Genomic DNA, 11759 nt, shown 5'->3' with positions numbered 1-11759 from the left:
TATTCTACCTGTTAGCTTGTAACAGAGAGAATTGAATGAAAGATGGCTGATTAAAAAAACATCTGTGTTTTGGCTAATTTTTAAGAATCTTCTGCCTGGTTCTGGTACATAAAAATGGTTTTCCAGGTCCCTGACCCCATTCCAGAAAACCCATTTGTATTTGTGGCTGCCAGCTAGCTACAGGATGGCCCCCTACACAGTCCTGCTCTATACAGCTTTTCCATAAAGATCAGAAACTTAACAATTAATATTTTTCATCAACCATGCCATTTATTTCTCTTATGTAACCCCTTACCTAAGGCAAAGATGAATCTAACCAACTTATATTTCTTTTTAGAGCATAATAAATTTCACTTACTTACTAATTTATCCTAAGAATGAACTAACTTGTCCTGAGGATGAGCTCTTTACTGTTTTCCTCTAGACCCTAACTCTTTAGGCTGTATTTTCTCTAAGTAAGTTTTGAATTTTGTCTCACTACAAAGTATTGGAAGGCTTAAGTCCTCAGAAGAAGTAGTTAACATTTCAAGCCCCCTCCTTTTTCCTGATATAGTCCTATCAATTTTTGAGACCATCCATGTACTGGCTGGTTTTGTGTGTCAACTTGACACAAGCTGGAGTTAACACAGGCAAAGGAGCTTCAGTTGAGGAAATTCCTCCCTGAGATCCAGCTGTAAGGCATTTTCTCAATTAGTGATCAAGGGTGGGAGGGGCCATTGTGGGTGTTGCCATCCTTAGGCTGGTGGTCTTCGGTTCTATAAGAAAGCAAGCTGAGCAAGCCAGGGTAAGCCAGCCAGTAAGAAACATCTGCACGCATGGCCTCTGCATCAGCCCCTGCTTCCTGTCCTGCTTGAGTTCCAGTCCTGACTTCCTTTGGTGATGAGCAGCAATGTGGAAAGTGTAAGCTGAATAAACCCTTTCCTCCCCAACTTGCATTTTGGTTATGATGTTTGTGCAGGAATAGAAATCCTGACTAAGACAATCCAGTAAGGAATCTTTATTAAAGTTCTTGATTGATCATGTTGTTACTTAACATTTGAAGTAAGCAGGAGTCATGGCCCCCTCTTCTGAGGACTGATCCAGTCATTCTGGATATCATTCCCACTGGTCCTTAACTAGCAGGAGAGAATCTCAAGGACCTGGCCTCAAGGAGGTCATTCATGCAACATTTATGCACCTTTCCGAGGAGGGATACCATGACTCCCACCATGTAGGAATGCCAGTGGGAGTAGGGAATACAGTATGAGACACTGGTGAGCAGTTCAATATTGGTTGGGTCATGGTTATCTGGCATGATTGTGAGGGATAATAAAATATAGGGACTAATGTCCCTCTGAGTAAACTATGATGAGTAGTGGAGGTTATGGGTAGACTAAATGGGGAGTCCATAAAGTCTGTGTGATCACTCGGTCCTGGACCTAAGAATTTTTGGGAAAACAATGGGTTGTTGGGAGCCTCCCAGCCTGGAGAAGTTAGTGGGCAAAGAGTAGGACTCTGGTGTGGCTTTAAAGTCTGAGGGTCTCTGGACATTCTAGCTCTCTAACAGTACTGAAATGCTGAGGATAACTTCTAAAAAGTCCTAAAATTTTTGTTGCTCTTTCTGAGGGTAAAAGCCTGCTGGCTTGGGTGATGGACACCTGTAGCCAAACTGTGGGGGATTGAGTAATGTGGCCTTTGTTCTATCTCTGCAGGAACTGTGCATCTTTAACTTTCAGCCTGTTAGAAGTCACAGGAAGAAAAAGGAACACTTTGAAAAGTGATTCTAGTGTTTATTACTAAGTCATAGAAAGTTTCCTATGAAAGCTTTTGAAGAAAAGGGGAAAACAGAAAGATCCTATGCAGGGAAAATAAAAAAATTTTCTCTTCATCTCTTGGTATTTTTACATCTATCAGGATGCATGAGCACATGTTAAAATGTTCATCACAAGCTCACACAAGAAATCAAATCATAAATTGAAATAGAAATGTACAACAGAGAATGTTTATGTGCATATCCATTAGGAGTAATTATCTGGCTAAACATCCATCACCTGTCTCAGCTCCACAGGTTCACTAAAGGTTTAAAATGATAACTAAGGTATTAGTGAAGTTTTGTATAGATAAATCCAGTCAATTTTTTTGTCGTCTGTCCTATCACCTATAATAAATCATTAGTTGCATTTTTATGATCTTTGGTTAATTGTCTTACAATGTCTTGGAATGTGCTCGGAGTAGGAGAAAGTCTGGTTACTAAGAGCAATTAACTGGTGACACTTGGGAGACTCACAGACTTCTCACTGCAATTTTGACTATCAGAAAAGGAACTAATAACAGTCCCACTGTAAACAAGCTTAATAATGACTGGTATCACTTTAGGAATTCTTTTTTTTTTTTTTTTCTTTCGAGACAGGTTTTCACTGTATTGCCTGGCTGTCCTGGAACTCACTCTGTAGAACAGGCTGATCTTGAAATCAGAAATCTGTCTGTCTCTGCCACCCAATTGCTGGGATTAAAGGCATGCACCACCACTGATGGGTCGTTTTATGAATTCTTATAGGATCATCATTAAGACATAAGAAGTCTTCTATTTGTCTATATAGCATCACTACAAGACAGTTCATCTTCATAGATCTGTAGAGATCTGCTCCAAATGAATTGGGTAAAACCTAGTTATTGTTACATGTGATTAATAATAACAGGAAAAGCATCTTAATAGCAGGAATCTTTCCTAAAATGAATTCTCTTATGGCCTTGTCCAATAAGAGTGAACCTGTTGCAGATTATATAATAATCTGAAACAGACCATCTCAGGAAGATCACCTACTAGTTGTTAGCTTGTCTTATTATGGCTCTTAACAGTGGGTCCAGGTGCCAGGATGTCATGGCAGTTGGCTAGGCTTTACTGAGGAATCTTGATTTGCAGTAAATCTTTATCTATGATCACTGCCTTATGTGAATGTTCTACAAATAGAATTTCCTTGAACATTATTCTTTAGAACACGAACTGCCAATCTTCAATAAACTAGCAAAATTCAGGCTTGTGACTGCTTCTATAAGTAAATGTGAGTTGAAGTACAATGGTACCGTTCGTCAGTGTGTTATCAAAAGCTGCTGTTCAACTATGGCAGCAGAGTTCAGTAGTTAGAACCATGACAGTATTGACTGCAATGTAAAAATTATACACCTTACTCAAAATAATTTTTTGGTACCTGACTTAAGAGAGGCAAGTTATAGTGACATGCCTGTGAAGGTCTGGGATTCACCAGACAAACCACTCAGTCACTGACTCCAGTCAGACAGGGCTGGTTTATTGAATGCACACCCCAAGGCTGACCCATCAGTGAGTCAGTCAAGACTTGGGATCTAAACTGGAACTGAAGGACCCTAGGGGCTTTTGCCAGGCTTACACCCACCTGCTCCTGGTCAAGGCTAGGCCAAATTTTGTCCTCCATGTGCAGAAACATTCTTGAGTAAAAGTTCTCAGAATGTACTGACTGATAGTCACCTGACCCTCTGGAAAGTCCCAGGTAGAGTTCAAATGTGTTTCATGCTTGCTAGCCAATAGATTTAAAGTTCAATATGATTAGCCAATAAGTTTGAACTGTAACCTCGCTGATGTAACCGGTGCCTCTCAAAAGCATAAAAACTGCTTGTAATGCCCATCTGTATATTAACTAGTTTCACAAATTAAAAATGTAGGCATAGTTCTTTTAGTGTCCCTATCACAATGGGATAATGTAGGAAAACGTGCAGTTCGTACCTGTCAACAAATTGGACAATTTGCTAATTATTCAATTCTTTGAATTGTCCATTGTTTGAATGGTGTCCATTTTCAAAATAGCTCCCCAGGAACTATGATACCTGCACAGTCTTTTGTATGATAAACAAATTCACTAGCAAAGCTCCGGGTCTAGATGTGCTTGCTCATTAGAGATCTGTTTTGGTGTTTTATATTCTCTTGGTAACTCATATATATTTAGACATATCTTCATTTGTTTCTTTTTTTCCTGGTTTTGCAAATATAGTTCTCTAAGTATTTCTTAGTGACCTAACTCTCTTTCATTAGTATCTGTTATAATGTTTTCATCTCTAGTCTTATTTATTTGTATCTTCTCTATTTTTTTTCGTTATTTTGCCCTATGTCTGTCAATTTTGTTTATCATTCTGAAAAGCCAAATATTTTCTTCATTGTTGTCCCCAAAGTTTGGTGAATGTATATTTATAATTGTAATGTGCCCATGATGAATTGTTACTTTATTGATGTACAGTCTTCATCATCTGTTCTGACAAATTCTGGCTGGAAGTTAATTTTGTCAGACAGCAGAATAGCTAGCTTTATCAGGTTATCTTCAGTTTCTAGGGTGGGGTTTAGAAGATGTAGGGTGTGCTCTTCATAGCTAGTTTTTTGTGTACTGGCTGGTTGCAGGAATACATTTCAGAATGTAAGGCAAGTGTATACATTGACTTATGCAGCTGCATCCCATCATCTTGGCAGGGCTTGGGTTGCTTTTGTTCCACCATCCATGTCTAGCCAAGTATGTTTGCTTCTGTGAGTTTGTGACCAAGTTAATTCCAAGCTGGTGTTTGCATGACCTTTGAGATCTTTGTTCACTTCATGTGTGGGGGTGATCCTGGCATTATCACTGAAATATCCACCTTCCACTGCAGAGCATTTTGTCATTTTTCTTGATATCCTCTACGTCCTTTGTGTTAGCTCAAGGTATAAAATATCATGGAAGTCTCTTTCTCCAGGCAGGCATTTGTTCAATTTATACCATCATTATTACCACCCTTACACTAAGGTGTGTCTGTGTCTTACCAATTGGGTGGGAGAATTAAGCAGAAAATGGTTTTCTCCTGAAGCTGTTGGGTATTAGTAGAGAGGCTGCATTGACTTTGCTTCTATTTGGATATCATTGGTGCCTTCACAATTATAAGTGATGATTCCGAGGACTTGATGAATGTGGGAGCAAAGTCAGAGGCCCTGATGTGCAATAGGTCACACAAGGTGATGACATATTAATAGCCAAAGAGGTATGGACAATTTTTGGTACCAAGATTGAGACACTTAAGCAGCCTTGGAGGGTGTACCAGACATGGAAGTCAGGGTGAGATATGGTTACATTTGGTCTTAAAATGGCACCATGCAGCAATTAGCTTACATAGGGGAGGGAGCTCTGTAAGTAGAGGTACCATTGCAATGGTATGTATTCCATTACAACTCTTTGTGGAACTCAAAACCATTGATGGTTGCAGTATTGCCTTACAGAATACAAATTTCTCGACTAATGTGGGCAATTTAGGCTCTACTACTTACAATTCCTGAGTTGTGAGATGACTTTCCATATCCTAACAAGTTCAGGCTGAGAATCAAAAGCATTCCATGCAAGGTGCTTTATTCTTTTCTTTACCAGTCCATCGGGGATCACCATTTTCCATAATTCTCTTTCATATGTATTGTATTCCAGTATTCTCTAAATACTATCAGCAAGCTTTACCTGCTTCTTCTTTGGTTTTATTATAAATGAAGCAGGTGTTGTCTGGTGATTCTCATTAGCTATCTTTTTGGCAAGTCTGTATCTCAAATTATGGCAAAAATACTTTGGAGTCATTGGTGTTTGTGAATGGCATAGCTTCTAGTAAGAAAGCAACTGAACTACCATCATAATTTGCATGGCCTGTTAGGGACTGACTGTTTTCCCTTTTCAATGTTAACATGTTATTCATATGCTAATAGCCCAAACCCTCAGTGGATCATGTTAGGAGGACAGTCTTTGGGAGGCATCTATGCTTGAACCAGGTCATGAAAATGGAGCCCAAATGATGAGATCATAGAAAGAAGAGACACGAAATCATCCTGTGCACACACACTGGGGAAGACCAAGTGAAGACATTACCAGGAAGGATGCTTTCACTGAGGATTTGGCCACATTGGTAAAAGGATTTCAGACATCAGTCATTAGAAATGTGAGAACAAAATTCTGCTCTTTAACTCACCTAGTCCATAGGATTACAGCAGCTCAAACTATTTAAGAAATCACTTTCCACCATGAATACATTTTCCTTTTCTTTTGTGTTTTCCTTTCTGTCTCACTAACACATGTGCTGTTTATTTGTACTTTATTTTGAAGGAAGATAAGATATAGACTAGGGAATGGGCTTTGAGACAATCATCACCTTAAATAGGTGTAAGATAGGATGTGTTGGAAATTCTTAGTCATTATTAAGGCAACAGTGATTTCCAGGTTAGTCTTTCACTCTTACTTTTTAAACTTAATCATATATTTAAGATTTTTTTCTTAATTTACTTTTATTGTATGAATGTTGGCCTGACATGTATGTCTGTTTACCACATGTGCCTAGTCCCTGTGGAGGTCAGGAGATGATATCAGATTTCTTTGAACAGGAGTTGCAGGCAACTTTGACCTACTGTATGAGTTCTGGCAATTGAATCCTGGTCCTTTGCAAAAGCAGCCAGTAATCTTTCTTTTCTTTTCTTTTACCATTTTTAAAATTTTTTATTAGATATTATCTTTTTTTACATTTCAATGTTATTCCATTTCCTGGTTCTCCTCCAAAAAAATCCCCTATTCCTTCCCTCCCAGGCAGCCATTATTCTTAACCTCTGAGCCATCTGTCTTCACCTCAAAGCCCCCCCTGTATATTCTTTTTTGCCTTTTTCTGGAGTTCTAGGGATTGAAATTTTGGCCTCATGAGTGTGAGGCAAATATTATACCACTGAACTATTGCCCCAAACCTTCCTTCTTTTATTTTTTAGATAAAAAAAAACAACATTTGTGTGTGTGTGTGTGTGTGTGTGTGCATGAAGATGACATGGCATGTATGCAGAGATTTGAGGACAAGCTTGCGTGTTGGCTTTTACCTTTTACTTGCTTGAGTCAGAGCCTCTTATTTACTGATGCATATGGCAGGACAGCTGGCTTCATGATCTTCCAAAAGTTTTCTCTTTCTGCCTCCCATCTCGCCATAAAAGTGCATGAATTCCAGATGCTTAGCTGGATTTATGTGGGTTCTGGGAATCAGAACTCAGGTCTTTAGACTTGCAAGGTCTACTTTATCTCCTGAGCCATCTCTCCAGCCTAGTTTTGATTTTTCCTTTAATATCTCTATCATGAGAGTGTACAGAATCAAGTTTAAGGTTATATAGGTCATTATCAAGAAATCACAGCAGTATCTTGAGTCATCTAGTGCCACTCCATCTACAGGTAAAAAAGAAAAATCAAAAAACAAAAATCTGGAGAGTTATAAAAGAATGGAAATATGCTGCTGCTTAGCTAGGGAATGGTGCCACCCACAGTAGGAAGGATTTCCTACCTCAATTAACAAGCAAAATGCAAGGCCAGAAGCTTATCTTTCATGTGTCTGTAGAGTCTGTTGAGTTAACAATACTAAACAACACATTGTGAACCTTGAACATGGATGTTGATGTATATTAAACAAGTTTGAATATAAGTAAAATTACTTGATGTGAGAGTTTACTCAAAGTGAGGAAATAGTTTTCAGCTATCATTTTATTTATACATATCTGTTCCCCTTGCTATATCTAATGTGGATACATAATCACTCAATGTGGATCAAGCCTGAATAGCATGGATAAACCAATATCCAGAGTCCTATTTTTCTGTCATTGATTCTGATTTTTTTGACAGCTACAGGACTTCAACCTAATTAGAAACCAACTTGTTTCTTAAGTATATTTCTTTGAGAAGAGTTTTATAGTCCTTGGTCACTTTGTCAAGGAAATAATATTTCAGGTAAAATATTTGTCTAAGATAATGATTTTCAGTAACTAAATACTCATTAGCCACACAGTACTCCTGATAATATTTTGAAAACCTTTCTTGTATTGTTTCTTCATCTGTAAGTTTGAAGATGGCAGGGGATTTCATCATAGCCTCCACCTGATCCACTGGCATGTTCCAGTCCCTAGCCAAACTCTGCAAAGATCTGTCATCCACTCCAAACACAGTGCGGTAGAGCTCCATGCTTTTCTTCAGAGTCTCCAAATCACTGTCCAAGAGGAAGGTAAATGAAGGGATGCTTCTCAGCAGGCCAGTGTCAAAGCCTTCCTGCCAAATCCTCTTCTTCAGAAGTTGCTGCTTCTTTTCAATGGCTAAATCTGTAATATTGGTTAAAAAGAGCATAAAATTGTGTCTCTTGTATAGAGGCAGGTCATTTGTCATCTTGTCCATCAGTTTGGGGAAGTCATAGTCACAAAAATTTCTGTTAGAGATCAAGAAGATCGGTGGCTCAGCAATGCCACAGTCCTGAAAGAACTTCATACAACTATGTCGAACGCTCTGCAGAAATTTTTCTCTGTGAAAGTTTTTAGGTTTGCATTTCTGTTCAGTTCTTAAGTCAGAGTCCACCTTGGTTCTCACAAAGTAGAATTCCTTCTTCATCATGCCGACTGCTTTGGTGAGGTGCATACAATTTTCAGTAAAGCGTGTGGATGAAACAATGATGAAGAAGTCATACTCATGGAACTTCATTTTCTCCACATAGGTTTTTGGAGGGAAATTTGTGGATCCAATCCCAGGCAGGTCCCAAATAACCACATTGGGCATATTGGGGTGTTTGTATGGATATCTCTCCATGGTTGTCTCTACCACCCCAGTTTCAGCTGTACCTTTCTCTTCATCCCCAATGCCTCTCAGGGCATTGATGAAGCTGGACTTCCCTGTTCCAGTCTCCCCGGTGACAGCAACATTGATCAGGGTACTATCGATTTCTTTTAATGCATCCCTGATTGCAGAGTTTGCCTCATGAATGTTCCCTTTTGTCATGGTTAATCCAACTGAATTGATGATTTCCTGAGGAATGATTTTGTTTCCCGTGTTAAATTCCTTAAAATATTTAGTAAAGCTGGAGGCCAAATCTTCATGCTCACTGTTAGTTGAAGAGAGGAGCTGACCCATGACTTCAAGCAAATAAAGGCACTGGAAGGAAGAGGGTTTGCATGAAATTTCAGACTCTGATTATAGCAAATTTCAAATACAGTGCAGCATACACCATTCTTAGTGGTTGTAGTTATGCACTCAAATTCCCCTGTGTTAATTTTACACAAAAGAGACTTTAACTAACATTTTGCAATTTCACTTATCCCATATCCTGGTGGACCACTACCCTGCTTTTCACTTCTATGAAGTTGGTTACTCTAGAGTTCACCTATGAGTGACAGAATAGGATCATTCTTTCTGCAGGTAGCTGAGACCATCACATGAGACTTTAATGGTTTTTCTACACTATCTCTTCACAAGCCCATTTTACCTTTCAGTTTTCTCTGTGATCTGTGACATGTAGAGCATACCCACAGAGGTCACTCACCTTCCAGCTTCCAGTGTAAATCAGCTGTGTCTGGTCATGGGCTCCCTGTTGCCCTGTTTGGGCTGCATGTCTGTAACTGCATCCATCACTCTATATAGTCAATGCTATTTGGCCTTTGTGAACTGTACAGTTCTTATGTTAGACCTGGTAACAGCCCCTTATACTTTCTGGCTTCTGGTTGTTACACAGTTCCTTATTTATTTGCTCACGCTATTCAACATTCTGAATTTGTTGTTTTACTGAAGTCTCTTCATGTAAACCTTTAATAACGGCTCCAGTCTGATCTGAAATATACAACATTTTCTCAATAGTGTTGGATTGAAGGCCAGTGGCCAGGCCTCTTTCTAAGTTGGAATGGGACTAAATTTTCAAAATATAATGTATATTTATATGGGGTTTAGTGTCTGCCAATCCAGTCACAAATGCCACAAAGATATATTTGGTTTCTCTTGAAGATACCTAGCTTCACTGAATACCAACAGTCAAGCCAGTTAAAGTACTGTAAGGGACATCACCCATGCTGGCAGATGCTTGCTTGGTTCAAGATGGGACAAACCGGGTACCTGCAGCATTGAAAATGAACACAGGTAACATAAGCAGGAGACAGGAGAAAGAGTAGTCAATGCTGAGTTGATTTAGATAGTACTAACTCCTGAAACTTGGATTTGAAAATCTGTATTGAAACATGGGATAAATCCTGAGGCTTGGCTCTATGAATATCCCAGTGGGAATAGGAGGACTGGTAGGTATTGGATCAGGTCCTATGGTGACAACAGATGTAGACATGTATACTGAGTCCTACAGCAGTCAGACTCCAGGTATTACTTTAGGTAGCATTCCATAGCCCATGGAGTCCTGGAAATCAGGAAGCAGATGCCATGAGCAAAGTATACATGCTCTATCATCAGATGCCACTAAACACTGTTTTTTGGGTTCATACAAAATATAAACAGAAGCCAGGCAGTGATGGCATGCCTTTAATCCCAACACTTCACAGGCAGAAGTATGCAGATCTTTGTGAGTTTGAGGCCAGTCTCATTTACAAAGTGAGTTCTTGGACAGTCAGAGCTGCAGAAGCAGAGAAACCCTGTTTTGAAATACAAAAAAGACACTCCAACAATTTGGACACAAGAAGCTAATATGAGATGGAAATTATGTAACACTGTTGGAATTCCTGTAAAATATTTGTGTGTCCTAAATGTTGTGAAGTTATGTGATATCAGCCTCCATGTAAGGGTGCTATGAAAGGACAGGAACAAGTGTCAATCAATCTGTTACTGAGGAAGCAAGGCAGCCACCATCATGGACAGACTCTTGATTTAGTTCCTTCAAGATATCCTTTCCTTGACTGTCAGCTACAATGTTACTGTGAAAGTGAGGATTCTGGGAGTTAGTCTTGTACATCACTTTCAAGTGAGCATGCTCAGGGAATGTAATCCTAAAATGCTTATTCCTCAAATTCCACACACCTCTATATGAAGATGTATGGCCTCCCTAAATAAAATTCCTATGCTTCCTTTGTTGGGGAGTGAGTTAGAGCTTTACTTTTGAAATGATTTCTGTTCCAGCTTTGCCTGGTTCAGGTACTAAGTATTGCTCCATGGTGTCTTATTTGGCTTGTTTATTTTGGCATTGCAGTAAGAGGTGGACTCAGTGGATCAGGTTACACATCAGTGTTATCTAGATGAAAGCTTTGAATTGCCTGTCTCATGAAAGAGTCCTCTTCACTGCTGGAAATAAAAGATGGAAGGGAAGGATTGCAGGTACCTGGATTCCAGCTTGCACACAGCCAGATCGTCCTGAGAAAGCTTTGTTGCCTCTCTTAATCTTCAGATGTTGTTCCAATCTTACCAGTGTTGCCGGATCTTGAGCCAGCTAACAGTTCTGGGATAGAGGGAGAAAGACCAAATCGGTCAGGAAGCATGCTGTGGGTCAGCTACAAGTCTTGAGAAGTGACATTTTTTGTCCCTACAGTCTCCATGGAGACTAACAGTAGTTCCTGGAATGGGAGTCTAGCCAGAGAAACTTGACTATGAAAGCCTCTAAGGAGGTCTCAGGAGATTGGAAGCACTTCTGGGTCTAACTTCTAGTCATGTAAAGTGTTAGCTAGGGGTACATTATTTTGTAAAACAACCACATTGAGATTGAATTGTGATAATTTCAGGAATGATAGGTCTCCATGACTAAAATCACCTTTATCTCTAGTTTCTTGCTTTCCACACTCTCATATACTGCTTGATTGGGAGCACAGGGTACAGGCTCCTCATCGGTCACATGGCACAGAACTGCCCCTCTTTCTCTGGGACCCTAAGAAGAGATTTCCCACTCTGCCATGTGGGCTTGATCTCTGCCATCTGCCTTGCTGCTATGTGCCTGTCAATGGCATTCACTATTCCTTATCTGCCCCCTGTATGCTTCTTGAACCCCAGACC

General features: G+C 39.6%; 1 protein-coding gene across 2 annotated transcripts in view; it reads right to left on the bottom strand.

Moving 5' to 3' along the window:
- Positions 1 to 6484: 6484 nt before the first annotated feature.
- LOC116087205 (interferon-inducible GTPase 1-like) overlaps positions 6485 to 11759 on the bottom strand; it is an 11988-nt gene continuing 6713 nt past the window's right edge. The window contains exons 2-3 of one of the 2 annotated variants that reach the window (XM_031365751.1): positions 11095 to 11211; positions 6485 to 8939 (exon numbers count right to left, since the gene is read on the bottom strand). In XM_031365751.1, the coding sequence (XP_031221611.1) occupies positions 7665 to 8918 (1254 nt within the window). In that variant the 5' untranslated portion in view covers positions 8919 to 8939; positions 11095 to 11211 and the 3' untranslated portion in view covers positions 6485 to 7664. The remainder of the gene's footprint in view (positions 8940 to 11094; positions 11212 to 11759) is intronic. The other variant, XM_031365752.1, reaches the window with a different exon arrangement.

This window comes from Mastomys coucha, unplaced genomic scaffold (genome assembly GCF_008632895.1).
Source record: "Mastomys coucha isolate ucsf_1 unplaced genomic scaffold, UCSF_Mcou_1 pScaffold13, whole genome shotgun sequence".
Lineage (NCBI taxonomy): Eukaryota > Metazoa > Chordata > Mammalia > Rodentia > Muridae > Mastomys > Mastomys coucha.
Note: the sequence above shows the minus strand (reverse complement) of the source record. Positions and strands in the feature narration are given on the sequence as shown.